This window comes from Salmo salar, chromosome 01 (assembly GCF_965601325.2).
Source record: "Salmo salar chromosome 01, fSalSal1, whole genome shotgun sequence".
Taxonomy (NCBI): domain Eukaryota; kingdom Metazoa; phylum Chordata; class Actinopteri; order Salmoniformes; family Salmonidae; genus Salmo; species Salmo salar.
The window spans coordinates 144,870,195-144,892,370 of NC_138291.1; the positions used below are offsets into that span (position 1 = coordinate 144,870,195).

The 22,176-nt window shown below is 42.4% G+C and overlaps 1 protein-coding gene across 1 annotated transcript; it reads right to left on the reverse strand.

Moving 5' to 3' along the window:
• Positions 1-56: 56 nt before the first annotated feature.
• On the reverse strand, positions 57-21,714 carry LOC106564357 (polypeptide N-acetylgalactosaminyltransferase 9). The gene is made up of 10 exons (XM_014130419.3): positions 20,818-21,714; positions 13,373-13,556; positions 13,097-13,263; positions 12,776-12,950; positions 11,142-11,339; positions 4,231-4,348; positions 2,317-2,502; positions 1,989-2,222; positions 728-895; positions 57-617 (listed from the first exon to the last, which is right to left on the reverse strand). Exons 1-10 carry the CDS (start codon positions 21,056-21,058, stop codon positions 471-473), a joined length of 1,818 nt encoding a protein of 605 aa, XP_013985894.2. The 5' UTR covers positions 21,059-21,714; the 3' UTR covers positions 57-470.
• Positions 21,715-22,176: the final 462 nt, after the last annotated feature.

The window sequence follows — 22,176 nt, forward strand, 5'->3', positions numbered from 1 at the left end:
CATGATTAAGAATAGTAAAAAACTCCGCTCTCATACAAAATCACTCGTCAAGAAGGAACACATATGTCATAATGTTTAATGTCATATTATCATTCGATTCAAGTTGTTGTGTACAATTTGTGTTTTTCACTTTTTCCTCTATTGTCCATGAATGTGAGATAATTTAGCCCTCCAGATGACAGACATATGATTGAAGGAACATAATTGTGTTCAGGGATTATGGCGTGATATGAATGAATAAGGATAAGTATCCTCCATACTTTGTGATGACTTGTTGTTAAGATGCTTGAGATGTGGAAGGTTGGTGTTGAGATGCTTTTGAAATTCCTTGACCTTTCCAGGAGCAGACAATAGAGTCTATAGCCTCAATCCAAAGGAACACAATATTTTTAAAGTGGATAGTCCAAGTGCTACAAGGTAAGAGTCCCATGTCTTTTTTGTAGACATCAGCTGGCCTGTATATTGTGCCCTCAGTGTCGTGGAGGTTTGATCCAGTTCCTGATAGTCCACCTCTGACCAGAGCACCTCTGGACCACCAGCCGTAGGCCGAAGCTGGCCTCTTTAGACATCTCCACCTCCAAACAACGACCAGTGTCTCTGCTGATTATTGGGCCATTCTACAGAGGGAAGAGGAACAAGCTGTGGTTATAATTGCAGTATTAAAAAGCAATACAGTTTTGGCAGGAGTCCTTTTTTCCCCACAAGTCATGACATTTTGAAGTTTTACCTGACTGAAGTCCCAAAGCCTTTGTGATGAGTGTGACGCTCCATCAAATGTTTTGAGACTTGGTGTCCGCCCTCGTCCCTCGTCCACCAGACACTTGGTGTTGGGCAAGAACGTAGTGGAACCCAGGGGACCAAGCTGCAAAAGCCCTTCTGAGGTATAACGGGCCAGCTAAAAAAACACGTCAATGCCAAGTAAACGTCAAGTTCTGACAAAATATATGAAAGGTTATACACAAATACTATCTTTACAGACACCTACATACAGTAGTCGCTGAACAATAGAAAACTTGTTGAATACATCTGTACACATAGGAATGGTACATGTTATTGTGTAATCCTTGAGCTGTCTCATGAGAAAGATCCTTCTTGATACCTTGAGTACAAAAGGTCATAGTGCCTCTTGAGCTGAACAAGAGCTGTCAAACCAGTGCCTGCTCTTTCAACAGCTGAACCACAACTACCCAGTGGAAAGGCCATCTTGAAACAAAAGATGAGACATGACCAAGTAAGCCTTCAATCCAGCTCTATTGAACTTCAATCAAATCCCATGGAAGGCCTGTCCTTAGTTACTGTTGAGATGTCCAACAAACATTTGCTGTGTAATTGACTGAAATACTAATGACAATGTAGACTTGATAGATACCACAGGGATATGTGGTATGTATGTTCCATGCTGATGAAAGTTAAATTGTTTATGAGCGTAATGGACCATACAGATCCCTTAGGTGAGTACATTTTGTTATAAATGTGACCCAGTGATCCTATCGGAAGAGTTCATTGTCATTTGACGTTGTGAGCTTGATCTCTATTTCATTTCACACGCCAAACACAACTTCAATCCAGTGAATGTCACAAGTAAGGGCACAGACGATTACAAAATCCAGGGTTGAATTATTCACGGTGAACAACACTCAGGAAACTAGATGCCAGAGAGGATGTTGGAGCCCATCACAGGTGCTGCTGCACTATTCTGAGTAGAGGTAACCTTGTCAAATTGCCCTGTGCCAAGCCAATTCATTTGGAATTCACTGAATTACCATGCTAAAGCATGCTAAATGAAAGCACAAACAACCACTGTAAGATGAACAATGGAAGGGCTTCAACGCGAATGGGTAGGGATGCATAATATATTGTGGACGTCTGCAGGAGCCAGAGTGTATGGGATAGTTATAAATGTTTTCCTGAACTAACATAAGAGCTTGTGTAAGAGGATTACATTTCTATGCATTCAAGCATATAAGGTTTTAAGAACTTTTCCTGACCTGAGATGTCATGCCATGACACGGGTAGAGAATCGCGCTGTTGTCATCATTAGGTCCTTGGTCTAAGCAATAGCCACTAGCCTTGCTGTTTCGCACCTCGCCGTAGGTGATGGTGTCATTGTACACTCGCATCTCTGGATACACATTCTGCAAGTACCACTGGAAACTATGACATTGCAATTTCTTCCTCAAGGCGATTCTCTCAGAAACATCTCCAAAATCAACTCCAGGGTTCTGTTGAGTTAGAAAACAATTCACAGCACCAAAATCAATGACCAGTTAAGACGCAATTGAGCTGTAGAATATTGGGGAACTACACTAGACTCACGTTGATGGGGATATTCCAGGCCATGTAGACGTGCGATTTGTAGTCGTCCATCCACACCTCGGCGGCCCTCAAGGCATTGCGCTTTGCATAGTAATCAATGTCGTCGTTATAGGGTTTCTTGGTGCGTTCAATGTGTGCCACCCGAGCACACGGTAACACCTCCATACTCCCCCCGCACTGCCATACCTGAGACATAACATAGACAGTTAATGAAAGAAAGAAAGAAGCCTGACCACAATAGTAAAATAGCATTATATTCTAAAGATAAATCTTGTTGAGAGAGGTGCCGCCGAGGCAATTGCCCACAGGCACATGGAGAGCTGTTAACACCTTGGAATTGCCCAGTTGCTAGGACATTTTTCAGGCAAAGGGCCACTTCATTGTGTGTATGATTATACTATACTGATGGTGTTGCCAGAATTTTTTTTTTAGAGTACCTCTTCATACTCCAGTGCATTGAGCACAGCACAGAGCGGTGTTGTAGGTTTAACAAAAATATAATTTGCCTTAGATCTCTTTTGATACAATCAGCTGTCTCTCATTGGGTTTCTGTTATTGTGCTGTCACCCTTTCCCACTGTCTCCATTACCTGGACCAAATGTTTTGTACTTTATTCCCCTCTCAGCGTAATAGGTGCAAACCTGGCCCTCTCTCTCTCTCTCTCTCTCTCTCTCTCCTGCTGTCTCTGTCCTGCTGTCTCTGTCCTGCTGTCTCTCTCTCTCTCTCTCTCTCTCTCTCTCTCTCTCTGTCCTGCTGTCTCTGTCCTGCTGTCTCTGTCCTGCAGTCTCTCTCCTGCTGTCTCTCTCCTGCTGTCTCCTCTCGTTTCCCGCACACTGCTGCTCACGTCATAACGATCATGTTGGAAGTGTGAAATAAGTCTGTGTGTCAGTGGGACGCTGGTAGGTGACTGCAGAGTTCTGGAACACATTCAGTTCTCACACTGGGACACAACTTCCACACCAACATCACTACAGACCTTTTTACAGTCTACAAACAAAAATATTCCTGTTTCCCAAAAACAATTAAACTATCTCAGTTATAGTATTAGAAAGAAAGGGAATTCAAATGGGTCCAGGCTTTTGGGAAATAACTGATGGACAAATCACCTGACACAGACCATTTTTTGGTGCACTATAAGGGCATGTTTTGTTATTCAGCAGTATACCAGGTGGTGCGGTGCAGGATAACTTCCATCCATATTCATGCCAACTGGTCTCTCTGTATGCTTAGAGCCTAATGATTCCTTAATGATCTCAGCAGAGCCAAACAAAACATGCAGGGAGAGAATTTAGTCAGAACAGACCCATATGTTTTAATAACATGCCACTGATGCCAAGTCACAAATTATTTTAGGACCTAAGTTAAATGATCGGATTGAATATTCCATTCTGTTTGATAGTAAAACTGACCCTGTATATAATGTGCTTACTTTGTTGTCTTCTTCTTATTTCTTATTTTTATTACTTGTGTGTTTTTGTTCTACCTTTTGTTATGTTTAGTACTACATTGATATAGATTACTGAATTGTTGGTTTTAGAGCTGGCAAGAAAGGCATTTCACTGGACTTGTACACAAGACTTAAAACTGAACTTGTTTTGAATCATACTTCAGATAATGGCAGCCTATCCCTTTTTAAAAGATATTGAAATCTATTTGGATCAGGGCCAAAATATATAGAACAATTTGCTACCGTTACATTCATATTAAATCCCACCCACATCCTTTTTACTGTGACACAGCTTAATTGAACTTCATGCATCTCTTACAGCACACAAACACTTGAACTCGCCAGTCACAATTACATAATGATTTTCTTGCTTTATAATCACATTGTAATGGCTAACACATAATGGACCACAGAACATACTGTATTGATCAGTTCTTAGTTTAAGCATGTACCATTTAGAAACTTACCCTCATGCCCAATTCAATGTTCTCTCCTCCATACACCTCCATGCCTGGGTCTAGAAGGCCAATCTCTTCAAAGTATTCTCTGTTCACCACAAAGGAGCAGCCAATCATGGCAGGGGTCCTGAATGGAGAAATAACAGATTAAGGCCTAGCGGCCTACCCTGTACAGACTTAGAACATCTTGTATATTTTAAGAACATGTTTTTCAAGCCCAAGTTTTCTGTCTATAGAAAGCCTACACACCCTTGGATTTCTTCACTGTTATTCTGTTGCAAAGTGGGATTCAAATGGATTTCATTGTCATTTCTTTGTCAACGATCAACACAAAATACTCTAATGTCAAAGTGGAAGACAAATTCGAACATTTGTTTTTGAGTAATGAAAAATAAAACACTAATATACACTAATATGTACGACACTAACATGTTGGAAACACCTTTGGTAGTGATTACAGCTGTGAGTCTTCTTGGGTAAGTTTCATAAGAGCTTTGCACACCTGGATTGTGCAATATTTTCCCAAGCTCTGTCAAGGTGTTGGGGATCATGGCTAGACAGCAATTTAAGGAGGCAGTTACTCAGTGAAGTGTTGTGTTAGATTTGCCCCAAACATTTAGGCCAAAAAGTGTATACCTTTGCCATGTTCTTATAAGTATTACTTCAGTGCCTCGTTGCATACATTGCATGTGTGATGGAAATGTTCTCTGTGTGTATCAAAACAAATCAAATTGTATTTGTCACATGCGCCGAATACAACAGGTGTAGACCTTACAGTGAAATACTTACTTACAAGCCCTAACCAACAATGCAGTTTTAAGAAAATATCTAAAAGAATTACCGGTTAGTCAAGGTAATTGAGGTAATGCAAATAGTCTGAGAAGCCATTTGATTAGATGTTCAGGAGTCTTATGGCTTGGGGATAGAAGCTGTTTAGAAGCCTCTTGGACCTAGACTTGGGGCTCCGGTACCACTTGCCGTGCGGTATCAGAGAGAACAGTCTATGACTAGGGTGGCTGGAATCTTGGACAATTTTTAGGGCCTTCCTCTGACACTGCCTGGTATAGAGGTCCAGGATGGCAGGAAGCTTGGCCCCGGTGATGTACTAGGCCGTATGCACTACCCTCAGTAGTGCCTTGCGGTTGGAGGCCAAGCAGTTGCCATACCAGGCAGTGATGCAACCCGTCAGGATGCTCTCGATGGTGCAGCTGTAGAACCTTTTGAGGATCTGAGGACCCATGCCAAATCTTTTCAGTCTACTGAGGGAGAATAGGTTTTGTCGTGCCTTCTTCGTGACTGTCTTGGTGTGCTTGGACCATGTTAGTTTGTTGGTTATGTGGACGCCAAGGAACTTGAAGATCTCAACCTGCTCCACTACAGCCCCATCGATGAGAATGGGGGCGTGCTCGGTCCTCCTTTTCCTGTAGTCCACAATCATCTCCTTTGTCTTTATCACATTGAGGGAGAGGTTGTTGTCCTTGCACCACACGGCCAGGTCTCTGACCTCCTGGTCAGTCTCGTCGTTGTCGGTGATCAGGCCAAACACTGTTGTGTCATCGGCAAACTTAATGATGGTCATATGTTTAGAATAATGCTGCTTTGTAATTACATGTCTTGGTTGGGTTCATTCGAGTGACTGATTGACTACACACAGGAGTAAACCATAATATCATTGATAAGCAATTTGGCAGTACGCCCAGAACATTGCTCTGGTAACCAAAAGGAGCATCTCAGTTTCAAGGTCCCAGCTATGAAAGAAAAAGCCTTGTGAGGTATCAGTCAGTCACATGCAGGAACCAACATTAAAAATGAATAATGAAACATGTAAATCATGCTTATATGACTTGTTTGTGTAGCATCAAGCTTGGATTGAGTTGGTGAACCTCTCCGGCCGTGATAATAAAGAGGGATTCATTTAATACTGACTTCAGGTGTCCTTGGTGTTGAATTTCCACCACACATGTCTTGGAATATTCTGTATTTTTGTATTCTTCTTTTCACTCTGTTATTTAGGTCATTATTGTGGAGTCACTACAATGTTGTTGATCCATCCTCAGTTCTCTCCCATCACAGTCATAGTACCTTTAAGCTGTTTTAAAAGCACTAATGGCCTCATGGCGGCAGCCCTAATAGTGATGGAGGACAAAATCTATACAGTTACATATCGGGATATTATGTCTGACGGCACACTACATGACCAAGTGGTATGTCGACACCTGCTCGTCGAACATCTCTTTCCAAAATCCCCCATTTGCTGCTATAACAGCCTCCACTATTCTGGGAAGGCTTTCCACTAGATATTGGAACATTGCTGCGGGGATTTGGTTCCATTCAGCCACAAAAGCCTTAGTGAGGTCGGTCACTGATGTTGGGTGATTAGGCCTGGCTCTCAGGTGGTGTTCCAATTCATACCAAAGGTGTTTGATGGGGTTGAAGTCAGGGCTCTGTGCAGGCCAGTCAAGTTATTCCACACCGATCTCAACAAACCAGTTCTGTATGGACCTCACTTTGTGCACGGGGGCATTGTAATGCTGAAACTATCATGACACAAGGCGAGACCCAGATGCAGACACAGGAGGCAGATGGTTGGAGTCTTACAGTATTTATTAATCCAATAGGGTAAGTCAAGAGAATGGTCGTGGACAGGCAAAAGGGTCAAAACCAGTTCAGAGTCCAAAAGGTACCGAAGGGCAGGTAGAATCAAGGTCAGGGCAGGCAGGATGATCAGGCAGGCGGGAAAGTAGTCCAGAGACAGGCAGGGGTCAAAACCGGGAAGACGATCAAAAAGAGAATAGCAAAAGGAGTACGAGAAAATCATGCTGGTTGACTTGAGCTTCAAGTTCTTTGGTGTCCACATCAACAACAAACTAGAATGGTCCAAACACACCAAGACAGTCGTGAAGAGGGCACGACAAAGCCTATTCCCCCTCAGGAAAATAAAAAGATTTGGCATGGGTCCTGAGATCCTCAAAAGGTTCTACAGCTGCAACATCGAGAGCATCCTGACTGGTTGCATCACTGCCTGGTACGGCAATTGCTCGGCCTCTGACCGCAAGGCACTACAGAGGGTAGTGCGTACGGCCCAGTGCATCACTGGGGCTAAGCTGCCTGCCATCCAGGACCTCTACACCAGGTGGTGTCAGAGGAAGGCTCTAAAAATTGTCAAAGACCCCATCCACCCCAGTCATAGACTGTTCTCTCTACTACCGCATGGCAAGTGGTACCGGAGTGCCAAGTCTAGGACAAAAAGGCTTCTCAACAGTTTTTACCCCCAAGCCATAAGACTCCTGAACAGGTAATCAAATGGCTACCTGGACTATTTGCATCGCGTGCCCCCCCCCCCCCCCCCCCCCCACCCCTCTTTTACGCTGCTGCTACTCTCTGTTTATCATATATGCATAGTCACTTTAACCCGACCAACCAGTGCTCCCGCACATTGGCTAACTGAGCTATCTGCATTGTGTCCCGCCACCCACCACCCCCTCTTTTACGCTACCGTTACTCTCTGTTCATCATATATGCATAGTCACTTTAACCATATCTACATGTACATACAACCTCAATCAGCCTGACTAACCGGTGTCTGTATGTAGCCTTCGCTACTTTTATAGCCTCGCTACTGTATATAGCCTGTCTTTTTACTGTTGTTTTATTTCTTTACTTACCTATTGTTCACCTAATACATTTTTTGCACTATTGGTTAGAGCCTGTAAGTAAGCATTTCACTGTAAGGTCTACACCTGTTGTATTCGACGCACGTGACAAATAAACACTTGATTTGATTTAATTAGATTTTTCTAACATACAAGATGAACTGGCACAGAGAGACAGGAAACACAGGGATTAATACACTGGGGAAAATAAGCGACACCTGGAGGGAGTGGAGACAATCACAGGAACAGGTGAAACAGATCACAGGAACAGGTGACAGAAACAGGAAAGGACCTTCCCCAAACTGTTGCCACAAAGTTGGAAGCACATAATCTTCTAGAATGTCATTGTATGCTGTAGGGTTCAGATTTCCCTTCACTGGAACTAAGGGGCCTAGCTCGAACCATGAAAAACAGCCTCAGACCTTCCTCCTCCACCAAACTTTACAATTGGCACTATGCATTTGGGCAGATTCGTCCGTCGGACTGCCAGATGGTGAAGCGTGATTCATCACTCCAGAGAATGCATTTCCACTGCTCCAGAGTACAATGGCGGCGAGCTTTACACCACTCCAGCAGACGTTGTATATCATATCATATTTTTTATTTATTTGGTATTTTTATTTATTTAACCTTTATTTAACCAGGTAGGCCAGTTGAGAGCAAGTTCTCATTTACAACTGCGACCTGGCCAAGATAAAGCAAAGCAGTGTGACAAAAACAACAACACAGAGGTACACATAAACAAACGTACAGTCAATAACACAATAGAAAAATCTATGTACAGTGTGTGCAAATGTAGAAGATTCGGGAGGTAAGGCTATAAATAGGCCATAGAGGCGAAATAATTACAATTTAGCATTAACACTGTAGTTATAGATGTGCAGATGATGATGTGCAAGTACATATACTGGGGTGCAAAAGAGCAAGAAGATAAATAACAATATGGGGATGAGGTAGTTGGGTGTGCTATTTACAGATTGGCTGTGTACAGGTACAGTTATCGGATGTTGTAGTTGGGGATGGAAATTTCAGGATTTTTGGTGGCCTTCCTAAGCCAGGATTCAGACATGGCTAGGACATTAGGGTTGGCGGAGGATGCTAAAGCAGTGAAAAAAACAAACTGATGTTAACATGCATGAAACCAAGGCTTTTACAGTTACAGAAGTCAACCAATGAGAGCGCCTGGGGAATAGGAGTGGTGCTGGGGGCTGCAGGGCCTGGGTTCACCTCTACATCACCAGAGGAACAGAGGAGGAGTAGGATAAGGGTACGGCTAAAGGCTATAAGAACTGGTCATCCAGTGCGTTCAGAACAGAGAGTAAAAGGAGCAGATTTCTGGGCGTGGAAGAATAGATTCAAGGCATAATGTACAGACAAGGGTATGGTAGGATGTGAGTACAGTGGAGGTAAACCTAGGCATTGAGTGACGATGAGAGCGGTTTTGTCTCTAGAGGCACCAGTTAAGCCAGGTGACGTCACCGCATGTGTGGGGGGTGGGACAAAACTATCTAAGGCATATTGGGCAGGGCTGGGGGCTCTACAGTGAAATAAGACAATAATCACTAATCAAAACCACCTCGGATGATTACATCAGCAGACCAGTCATTATGGATTGGCGGGGCTCCGTGTCAGCAGTAAAGGGTCCAGGCCAATTGGCAAAAGAGGTATTGTAGCCCAGGAATTAGCTGGTGGACCTCTTCGGGCAAGCCGGGAGATGGGCCTAACTCGAGACTAGCTCAAGGCTAACTGGTGCTTGCTTCGGGACAGTGACGTTAGCCAGGGGTAGACACTCGGATTGAAGCTAAGTATGCTGCGAAGATCTGGTGTAAAGGTTCAGAGCTTGCGGTAGGAATCCTGAGATGTGGTAGAGAAAAAGCAGTCTCTGGGTTGATATCGCGCTGTGCAGACTGGCAGGTCTTGACCGAGCTGAGGCTGGCTGGTGTCCGAGTTAACGGTGAAGAACGCTAGCAGTGGCTAACTGTTATTCTCTCTTAGCTAGTTAGCTGGCTAGCTGCTGATGGGGGTTTCGGTTCTAAAGTATAAAAATAGCAGATCCGTACCACATTGGGTGAGGCGGGTTGCAGGAGAGTATATTCAGTCCGTAGATGGAAAGTGAAATTAAAATATATATGAAAAAACAAGGAAAACGATATATAAAACGATATTTACACGGGACAAGACAAAACACACGTCCGACTGCTACGCCATCTTGGAACCAGTACAATGGCGGCGAGCTTTACACCATTCCAGCCGACGCTGTATATCATATCATATCATTTTGACAATATCGCAATATAATTTTGCGCTAGTTGGCTGTACCTGCACCAAAACTCCAGTATTTTTCCTTCATAGCTTGATCATCTTCTTTTTAAATGGGGAGCCAATCTGTTTTCAGCACTTTTATTTCAGCAAACTCATTTTCTCATGGCTCTCTATTGTGCTGTACCTTTACAGCAGGCATATGGTGAGCAGTATGTTTGAAACATCGAATCGCAATAAAATCACAGTATGAAATTGCAATACATATAGAATCGTGGGAATCTCAATACATCATATCGGCACCTAAGTTTTGTGATATTATTGTGAGGTCCCTGGCTATTCCCAGCCTTAATCCCTAAGCATACCTTCCTATAATAGAGCTCAGTTCAGAAGGACGACTACATCTTTGTGTCTGCTTTAATACATCATCCAGAGCATAATTATTAACTTGGCCATGGTTAAAGAGATATTCAGTGTCTGATTTGATATTGTTACCCATCTACTAATCATTGCCCTTCTTTATGGAGCTTTCGAAAAGCTTGTTGGTCTTTGTAGTTGAATCTGTGCTTGAAATTCAATACTTGACTGAGGGATGGACCTTACAGTTGTTGATGTATGGGGGACAGAGGAAGGTGTAGTCATTCAAAAATCACATCAACCCCTATTATTTCACACAGAGTGAGTCCATATAACTTATTCTGTGATTTGTTGAGCCAAATTTTACTTCTGAATTAATTTAGGCTTGCCTAAAAAAAAGGGGGTGAATACTTATTTAATTTGTATTAATTTCAAAGAATGTGTAGAATTTTCTTTTCACTTTGACATTATGGAGTATTTTGTGTAGATCAATGACAAAAATTACAATTAAATCTATTTCAATCCAACTTTGTAATGCAAGAAAATGTGAATAGAAGGGGTGTAGACTATCGAATGGAAATGTATTGCAGAATATTGCATCAGAGAACTGCCCCAATAATGTCCGAGAGACATACTGTACTTTTCCCATACCTGATGGGGGCCGTCTCATCTCCTCTGTCCTGCCAGGCCTGAGGGGGGGTGATGTACATACACCAAAGGCCCCAGTTGTAGCCATGGGCCGCGTTAGCATACTGCTGCACCTCAAACGTGTTGTACTTGATGTTGTCGATTGACGGTAGAATAATACGTGTTCGATCCTCCCTGATTCTGGTTAGGATTGGCTCTGCCCTGTCAAAGGAGGAAAGGAAATGCATTTTAGTCAGATTTTTTATCTCTATAAATATTCTAAAGGTGCTTGAGATGTTTACTGGTAACTGTACACTGTGGTGTTCATGCTGACATGATAGGAAAAGCATGACAGTAAATCATGTTTCTGTCATCTCATCTGTTCCCAGGGGGAAAATGGGGCCACCACAGTCTGTTCAAGCGTTTAATCATCATCATCAAAACATCCTGAATCCTCACTGCTAGCAGAGGAAGGTACTGTACAGTTCTCATCTTCCCTTACACTTGACAGCTTATTTTCCATTTCACATCCGTTCCAGAGAACAAAACCAAATAAATAGTAATTTATGTACTCTAGCTAGCAGTTCTATGTGTTACAACTGTAGTGAAACACTGATGGCCTCACATGTGGGTCGTTCCACCTCAAAAAGCACAAGAAAGAGGATTTCGACACCCACCATCTAAGAATGCTCTGAAATCGTTTCTGTTTTTAGAAACAGATAAGATTAGCATTTCTGCAACATTATTTTGTTGAAATATAATTTGATCTCTGAGAAATTAAGCTAATTGATTGCATCCAAATTGGCCATTTTATACTTGTTTTTGGATTGGGATTGGCATGGGGTGTGCAGGGGTGCGTGGGGGTCTTTTGATCATGTCTTTGGATTCTTCATGTCTTACTCATTGTTTTAAAAAAGTTTGGACCAAATTGGATGTTAGGTACTATACTTAGTTAATATTATATGAATCCTATAAATTAAAATGGACAATTTGGGTGCAATCAATTAGCTTAATTTCTCAGAGATCAGATTATATTTCGACAAAAGAATGTTGCAGGAATGCTAATCTTATCTGTTTCTAACTACAGAAACAATTTCAGATGGTGGGTGTCATGGCTTACTGAAATGACATGGAACGACCCATGGGACGCATGGTGTGTTCAATGGTTTTTCAGTGTAAAACTTGACTGATGCAATCAGATATAATTTCCATTGTGGACATAACTTTTGCAATATGAGTGCAGTTAAGGAGTCTACATTTCACAGCTGCAATATCATTTTTAGAACAAACAGGGTTAACTTCTGAGAGAGAGTGTCACCTTGCCTGAATGAATTCCTCTTTCTAAAGTGGTGTGGTAAAGATGGATTGTGGTGACTACTGTACCTCCTTGTCTTTCCATTACTGAGAGAAAGGAAAACCTCTGATTTGCAAATAAAAATGCTTTCTGTCAGTTGCACAAACACTGTCAGCAGATCTCAGTGTAATGAATTCCAGGCTTAAAATAGTACAGTATATAGCTAGATATTGGAGGACATATGGCGGACGTATGGCACCTCAGTGTTGGGAGGAATCTGCATCTGATTGATGATAATGCATGAGACGATTTTAAACTCCTTTTCAAGTGTCAATCTGAGGGGAAATAAGAAGCTGTTCCTCACCATGCTGTGTTGAACTCAACATGTGCGTCAAAGAAGCCAACAACTGGTGCAGTGGCTGCTTTCCAGCCAAGGATTCTGGCCCGTATAAGTCCCTCCCGTCTGCTATTTCTCACCATCTTCACTAGGCCTGGGTACTGCTTATTCACATACTGATCCAGATTCAGCTTTAGCTCCACTACAACAACAAGAATAATCAAGTGTTGGAGCTCAAACCAGAAAACCATCATTTCAAATCTCTCTCTCTCTCTCTCTCTCTCTCTCTTGCGCTCTTTCTCTCCCTCTTACACACGCACACGCACACTGTAAAAGCCCTTGTCTTACCACTGTCACTGTTGTCGTCCACCAGGATGATCTCCTTGAGGATGTGTGCAGGTGTGTGATTGACCAGGCTGTGGACTGACCGTAGGATCACAGACAAGGCCTCGTTTACAAAGATGAACACCACCGTCATCTGAGGGAGGTCATCTGGGTAAGTCATCAGCTTGCACCTGTCAACACAATTTAGTGAGAAGCTGTCACATCAGTACCCTAAACTCATAATGCTTTATTATGTTACCTTCTGGTTTTCAAGCTGTGAGGGCAGGGTTTAGGACCTACTTTTTCGGCCTGTAGTCAGGAATGGATCTATCCAGTGGGATTTGATTGCTCAGCTGTGCGTTGTAGCCATACTCTTCGTACTTTCCCCCATCTGGGTCACGGACAGGGTTTCTCAGAGTTGCAGGGGTCCTGGCCTGCCCCTGGCCCACTCGTCCCTCCAGTACCCCAACTGGCTTTCCCAGACCTGTGGAAAGTCAGAGAAAAATGTCAGACTAATTTTGCAAACTGTCTGAGGTGCCTCTGGATCACAAAAGCAAGCAAGCTGTTACCCTTTTCATCTCAATGTGTCAGTCATTTGAGCTGTCTCTTTTCCCTCGAGAATGTAAACAAAAGGTGAGCATCTAGATTCATTAGAGAGTTGGCAATTGAAGTTTAGACAAGAGAAATAATTGAGAAGTCTACTGTCTGCAGCACCTTGTCTGTGAAATTATAAAAGGTCATCTTAATAAACTCCCAGTCTGACTGACAAACAGGATAGCCAGGGATAAAGGAAACTGAAGGCTATTATTATTATTCACCTAGACTTTACTGGTGGGAAGTAATACACAGGGGGACAGGGGACAGGATGATTGACTTGTAATGTGAGTAGAATGGCTTATACTGTCAATATTACAGCAGGACCTGGCATCTTGCTAATCCAACTTCTGAACTGATTATGCATTTAAACACTGAATTATGAGTGTCATAGTCAAAACATTGGGAATGAGTTCAAGCAATTATTGGTTGAATAAATTGATTGAATTAGCTTGTCCCTTGGGGGGATTTTATAATGCAAATGCATCATACAACACCACATTGGATAAGGAAGAGGAATCAGTAAATGTGATATAACCGTCAAACCTGCTGCAGAAATGTCCCCAACTGGCTTAAATTACATCAGTGACCTCCTGATATATAACCTCAGGATCATGGGGTATAGAGATTTCTTCTTGGGACTGCTTGTTTTGTGCAGCAAAAGAAGAGGTGATATTTCAGGATAACTAGTTTGTCCTCTACACTTGTTTACAGCAAGGTTGAGACCCATCAATTAAGGCTGACAGCATCCATCCTCCTAAACTGCTTTGTGGTGGAGTCCAATTAAGCTCCTCAAAAAGAATGTTGTTAACTATTGTAGGTGCTAAAAAGAGGGGCCATGGACATTACCCTTCTCATGGAGAGCTACTGGATTTGCAGTCTTTTGTTCCAGACAGTCCTCTAAAACAAATCTGATTCAGCACCTTATTAGTGTCTCTCCAGTAAGAGTGTTGGCCACCTCTACGTGAGAATGATGTTCATTGACTACAGCTTAGCGTTCAACACCATAGTGCCCTCCAAGCTCATCACTGAGCTAAGGACCCTGGGACTGAACACCTCCATCTGCAACTAGATCCTGGACTTCCTGACGGGCTGCCCCCAGGTGATGAGGGTAGGCAACAACATATCCACCACGCTGACCCTCAACATGGGGGCCCCTCAGGGGTGTGTGCTCAGGGGTGTGTACTCCCTGTTCACCCATGACAGTGTGGCCACACATGACTCCAACACCATCATGATGTGTGCCGATGACACGACGGTGGTAGGCCTGATCACCGACGACGATGAGACAGCTTATAGGGAGGAGGTCAGAGGCCTGGCAGTGTGGTGCCGGGACAACAACCTCTCCCTCAACATGAGCAAGACAAAGGGGCTGATCGTGGACTACAGGAAAAGGACGGGGCTATAGTGGAGCAGGTTGAGAGCTTCAAGTTCCTTGGTGTCCACATCACTAAGGACCTATCAGGGTCCAAACACACCAAGACACTCGTAAAGAGGGCACGACAACGCCTATTCCCCCTGAGAAGGCTGAAAAATTTGGCATGGGACCTCAGATCCTCAAGAAGTTCTACAGCTGCACCATCAAGAGCATCCTGACTGGTTGCATCACTGTTTGGTATGGCAACTGCTTGACATCTGATCGCAAGGCGCTACAGAGGGTAGTGTGTACGGCCCAGTACATCACTGGGGCCCAAGCTTCCTGCCACCTAGGACCTCTATACCAGGAGGTGTCAGAGGAAGGCCTTAAACATTTTCAAAGACTCCAGCCACCCAAGTCATCGACTGTTCTCTCTGCTACCGCAAGGCAAGCAGTACGGGACCGCCAAGTCTGGGACCAAAAGGCTCCTTAACAGCTTTAACCCCCAAGCCATGAGACTGCTGAACAGTTAATCAAATTGCTAACCTGACTATTTGCATTGACCCCCTTATTTTATTTGTCTTTTTATTTATTTTGTTGCACTGACTCCCTTGCACTGGCTCTATGCACACTCACTGGACTCTAAACACACACTCACACATACTACACTGACACTCCAGCACACAAAACACACACACACATGCGTATTGATGTCAAACACACACACACATGCGTATTGAGGTCAAACACACACACATACATTCACATTCCTTCGCACTCTTCACATACTCTGCTGCTACTCTCTGTTTATTATCTATTCATAGTCACTTTACCCCTACCTACATGTACATATTACCTAAATTACTTTGACTAACCTGTACCCCTGCACATTGACTTGGTACCGGTACCCCTTGTATATAGCCCCATTATTGTTATTTTATTGTGTTACTATTTTATCCTTGTAGTTTATTTAGCAAATTTGCATTGTTGGTTAAGGGCTGGCAAATAAGCCTTTCACGGTAAGGTCTACTACACATGTTGTATTTGGATCATGTGACAAATAATATTTTATTTTATCTAGTAACAAAGAAACAAATGTCTGGCCAATCACACATTGTATTTACAGTAATAGTGTTAATTATCTGGAATGTTATTTTATATAAAACATAAAGTATAACTCTCCATATGGATTCGACTAGGGATCATCAACTCAATGTTTTTCTTGAGTGAATGGTCTGGGGGCCAGAACATAATTACAAATCATTTATAGACTGCACATTGACCGCAAGAATCCCAAACAGATATAATATTTGACTAAAGCAGAATCATTTCAAACCTTGCTTACATTTGTATACGATCACATATCTCTGTATTATGCGTGGGAATTAGGGTTGCAAAGGGTCGGATTTCCGTAATTTTCCGTAATTTTTCTGGACATTTTCCAAGGGAAGTTAAGCCCAGGAATTTGGGGAATTTTGCTTAAATTCATCAAAAAAGTTAGCTTATAACAGTGAACCTTTTTTGTGGGATACACATAAGGCAATTCTAGGTCTTGTGGCATATTTTGGTTACACTATCCCCAATTCAATGGAATTGTAACCCTCTGCATGCACAGTACATTCCTCCATCACATGTGCAGTGCACTCCTCCATCACATGTCCAGCTGATTCTCAAGATCTTGCACACTAATGAGATGCTATTGAGCCCACACTACTACACTGTCTGAGCCAAGGATTACATGCTTTCTGGTACATTTTGATTACAATACTGGGTGGGGTGAATATATTTTATATGACATACATGATTTTTTGGTTAACTAGTAAATAGTAGCCTACAGCAAAGTGTGTTTTTAAATCATTTCTAACTTGTTAACAATTTCTGCTAATTAGTATTTGCTACCATGTGGGTTTTAGCTTGCTTGAGCCTGCTAACTGAGCCTGCTAACTGTGTTAATTCACCTGTTTCCATACATGTTTCATTTTAAAACATTTATCTTACAAAGGAGTTGTTTAATCTAACTGCGTCAAGTGAAGGTCAAGTAAATCAGAGAGAAAGCGGACTGTATTGAAATCATCTCTGATGGGTGGTCGAATGTTCGTGGGCAAGGAATAATTAACTACATCATCTCCACCCCTCAACCAGTATTTTACAACACAGACACAAGGGACAACAGACACACCGGTCTCTACATTGCAGATGAGCTGAAGGCAGTCATCAATGACCTTGGACCACAGAAGGTATTTGCACTGGTGACAGACAATGCTGCGAACATGAAGGCTGCTTGATCTAAAGTGGAGGAGTCCTACCCTCACATCACACCCATTGGCTGTGCTGCTCATGCATTGCATCTGCTCCTCCAAGGACATCAAGGCACTGAAAACAATGGATACACTCTACAAGAGAGCCAAGAAAATGATTAGGTATGTGAAGGGTCATCGAGTTATAGCAGCAATCTACCTCACCAAGCAAAGTGAGGATAATAAGAGCACCACATTGAAGCTGTTTCGGGTGGTGTTGTCATCATGTTTGACAGTCTCCTGGAGGGGAAGGAGTCTCTCCAAGAAATGGCCATATCACAGTCTGCTGATATGGACAGCCCCACCAAGAGGATCCTCCTGGATGATGTATTTTGGGAGAGAGTGGTAAGCAGCCTGAAACTCCTGAAACCTATAGCAGTAGCCATTGCACGGATTGAGGGAGACAATGCCATCGAGTCTGATGTTCAGACTCTGCTTGCAGATGTAAGAGAAGAAATCTTTACTGGCCTGCCCACATCACTGTTACTCCAAGCATAGGAAACTGCAGTTCTGAAATACATCAAAAAGCATGAAGACTTCTGCCTGAAGCCCATACACGCCACAGCATAGATACTTGGATCCCAAGTATGCTGGCAAGAGCATCCTGTCTGGTGCAGAGATCATCAAGGCCTATGGTGTCATCACTTCCGTGTCTCGAAACCTTGGCCTGGATGAGGCCACGGTTCTTGGTAGTCTGGCGAAGTGCACTTCCAAGCAAGGGCTTTGGGATGGAGATGCAATATAGCAGTCGTGCCAACATATCTCATCAGCCACCTGGTGGAAGGGACTTTGTGGATCTGAGGCTCTTTCCCCTGTTGCCTCCATCATCCTCCAAATCCCACCGACATCAGCCACCTCAGAGCACAACTGGTCCTTGTTTGGGAGCACACACACCAAAGCACGCAACAGGCTGACCAATACAAGGGTTGAAAAATTGGTGGCCATCTGGGCAAATTTTAGGCTTTTTGTGCCTGACAACGAGCCATCCTCAACAAGGTTGGAAAGTGACAGTGAAGATGAGGCCTCGGAGTCTGATGTTCAAGAGGTGGACATTGAGGAGGTCCAGGGAGAAGACATGGAAGCCTCAGAGGAAGACATCCAAAGCTTTAGTTTCTAGACTATCATTTTATAGATGTATGTTGAAAACGTTTTTGGGAGATGCGATGGATCATTGGGGATCATTCAATATTCCCTTTCTTTTGTTGTTCAGTGAAATCATCCCATGTGAAGTCAACTTATTTAATTAAAGTTCAATTCGTAACTAAATTGTTTTTTTTAATTTCTATTGGAAGGATTTAATTATTTTAACTACTTATGATAAGGTAAAAGGTTTATGTTTCTGTCTCCATATGATATGGTAAATTTATCCAATGCAAAAAAACATCTACAGTTAACCTCTATGGGCTAGGTGGGATGCTTGCGTCCCACTTACTCAACAGCCAGTGTAATCCCGTGGCGCGTTATTCAAATACCTCAAAAATGCAAAAACTTCAATTTTTCAAACATATGACTATTTTACACCATTTTAAAGACAAGACTCTCGTTAATCTAACCACACTGTCTGATTTCAAAAAGGCTTTACAACGAAAGCAAAACATTAGATTATGTCAGCAGAGTACCCAGCCAGAAATAATCAGACACCCATTTTTCAAGCTAGCATATAATGTCACATAAACCCAAACCACAGCTAAATGCAGCACTAACCTTTGATGATCTTCATCAGATGACAACCCTAGGACATTATGTTATACAATACATGCATGTTTTGTTCACTCAAGTTCATATTTATATCAAAAACCAGCTTTTTACATTAGCATGTGACTAGCATGTGACTAGCATTCCCACCGAACACTGCCGGTGAATTTACTAAATTACTCACGATAAACGTTCACAAAAAACATAACAATTATTTTAAGAATTATAGATACAGAACTCCTCTATGCACTCGATATGTCCGATTTTAAAATAGCTTTTCGGTGAAAGCACATTTTGCAATATTCTCAGTAGATAGCCCGGCATCACAGGGCTAGCTATTTAGACACCCAGCAAGTTTAGCACTCACCAAAGTCAGATATACTATAAGAAAAATGTTATTACCTTTGCTGTTCTTCGTCAGAATGCACTCCCAGGACTTCTACTTCAATAACAAATGTTGGTTTGGTCCCAAATAATCCATTGTTATATCCAAATAGCGGCGTTTTGTTTGTGCGTTCAAGACACTATTCGAAAGGGTAAATAAGGGTGACGAGCATGGCGCATTTCGTGACAAAAAAATTCTAAATATTCCATTACCGTACTTCGAGGCATGTCAACCGCTGTTTAAAATCAATTTTTATGCAATTTTTCTCGTAAAAAAGCGATAATATTCCGACCGGGAATCTGCGTTTAGGTAAACAGACGAAAGAAAATAAAGCATGGGGTCGACTCGGGCACGCGCCTAAGCCCATAGTACTCTGATCGGCCACTTGCCAAACGCGATAATGTGTTTCAGCCAGAGGCTGCCTCGATATCATTCCGCTTTTTCCCGGGCTCTGAGAGCCTATGGGAGCTCTCACGTTATAGCAAAGATCCTCAGTCTTCAATAAAAAGAGCCAAGATGAACAACAACTTGTCAGACAGGCCACTTCCTGCATGGAATCTTCTCAGGTTTTGGCCTGCCATATGAGTTCTGTTATACTCACAGACACCAGTCAAACAGTTTTAGAAACTTTAGGGTGTTTTCTATCCAAAGCCAATAATTATATGCATATTCTAGTTACTGGGCAGGAGTAGTAACCAGATTAAATCGGGTACGTTTTTTCTCCGGCCGTGTCAATACTGCCCCCTAGCCCTAACAGGTTAAATGGTATTAATATTAATTTGCATATATTTTCGTTAATTCCCATATATTCCCGTTAATTCCCATATATTCCTGTTAATTCCCATATATTCCCGTTAAATCCCACGGAAAGTTTCCACCTCTGAATATTCCCCAAAATGTGCAACCCTAGTGGGAATACTTGGGAACATATTTCCTAAATGAAAATCACTTGGAGCTGATTTGCTGGTGTTTTTACAGTCGTTTATGTCAAACAATAAAAAAATTGACAAATAAAATCACCCAAAGGCCAAGTTCGGCCTGAGGGCCGCCAGTTGGGGAACCCTGGATTAGATTTTTATAATGCCGTTCTTTCGAGAGAAAAACAGAGCCCTTTGGGTTATTTTTGAATGATGTAAAAGCAGATTAGACATTTAGGCTGAAAGCGATGCTGGGAGTGGGACTATAATGGATGAGTTGGATGTGTGCCAGGTTGATCGGTTATTCCAATTTAAGCGAATGACAATACCCATGGGTTGTACAACAGCTGAGATGTGGCAAATCAAAGAAACACTGTAAAATGCATGATTTACTCAGTCGGGGCACTATAAAAGTAATTCATAAAGCACTGATGTGGGGTGAAATAAAGTTGCACCAAGCTGACTCTTGGTGTTCATGATCACATGGATCAATCATTTACCGTTCAATTGATGGTAGACCACGTCCTCAAGATGCTCAAGCCTCTGAAGAATAGCTTGCTTCTCCACAAAGTTAGTAACTTTCCCATTTCTGCGGTTAGATCTTTGCACAGTGGTCCTGCCGTTCTTCAGGAGTTCCTCTGAACGATCCTGAATTCTGCAGTAAACCGAGAACAGTATAATACCCACAAACATGCAGATGTTTAAAGTCAACAAAGTTTTTATCTGCCGTGCGCCAGCCATGAAACCGAAGGGAAACCGACAACATCTACCCGTGATAGAAAAACATGCACAATCCAAGTTTGGTGACCGATCTTTGTTTATATGTATAAGGAACGTATCGTCATCATAGCCACCTCAGTGCTCCCGCGCAGAAAATTAGATATCCTGTCATCAGCACCACTTTCGCCGCAGGGATTATAGTAGGCAAGAAGACTGTATATAAAAACAATTAACCCAAATTGAATCTCATTGCCATTCCATTGCACAGGTTATCCTCTCCAAAGTGGTTCAAGAGAGAAGAGATTTTAGGACGAATTCCTGCCCTCCCAACCAACTGCTTACACTGCCACACCGTTAGAACGACAGAATCTCTCTCTCAATTGAGAAAACGTGGGGCTTGTTTTCCACTTGCCAGTAGTAGGCTAAAATTCATGACAAAAGAAGCTAGAGTAGGTATTATCCCTTCTGGTTTCACTCAGTCACCCTTCTTGATGATTTAAAAAAAATCATGAAACAAAAAAAAATACCAAGGAGTTACTGATGAGACATTAATGTAATCCTTACTCGCAGTTTCTCATGCTCGCTTGATGGAGACTGTTTTGAAGGCTATCGATAAAAGGGCCAAGGTATGTCCGATATCGCGCGGATGCTCTCTGCTTCTGTCTGTACAGAGAGATAAAAGCATTCTTGTTACTGGTCTCTCTCTCTCTCTCTCTCTCTCTCTCTCTCTCTCTCTCTCTCTCTCTCTCTCTCTCTCTCTCTCAAATCAAATTATATTAGTCACATGCGCCGAATACAACAGGTGTAGTAGACCTTACCGTGAAATGCTTACTTACAAGCCCCTAACCAACAATGTAGTTTTAAAAATACGAATAAGAATCTCTCTCTCTCTCTCTCTCTCTCTCTCTCTCTCTCTCTCTCTCATGAAGAGCCCTATTACAGTCAGTGTTCAAAGCTGATCAATAGTTGTTTTAATCGTTTTAATCAGTTGAGGTAAAAATAAAAAATTATCTGGTGCAATTTGTCACCAATTACTTTCAGCAGCTCTGACTTTATATTAAATGCCAATTGTATTTAAATGTTTATTAATTTGTAATCTATTGTGAACCCTTGTGATCTAAACCTATTTCCCTTATTGA

What these genes read in the sequence shown, in the direction of transcription:
- LOC106564357 (XM_014130419.3), bottom strand. Translation starts at nt 21,058, where the DNA reads ATGGCTGGCGCACGGCAGATAAAAACTTTGTTGACTTTAAACATCTGC. An exon ending in GTTGAGTTCAACACAGCATG is followed by an intron (nt 11,340 to 12,775) that starts GTGAGGAACAGC and finishes CTCCTTTGACAG; the next exon opens with GGCAGAGCCAATCCTAACCA. An exon ending in GTCATGGCATGACATCTCAG is followed by an intron (nt 896 to 1,988) that starts GTCAGGAAAAGT and finishes GTGTTTTTTTAG; the next exon opens with CTGGCCCGTTATACCTCAGA.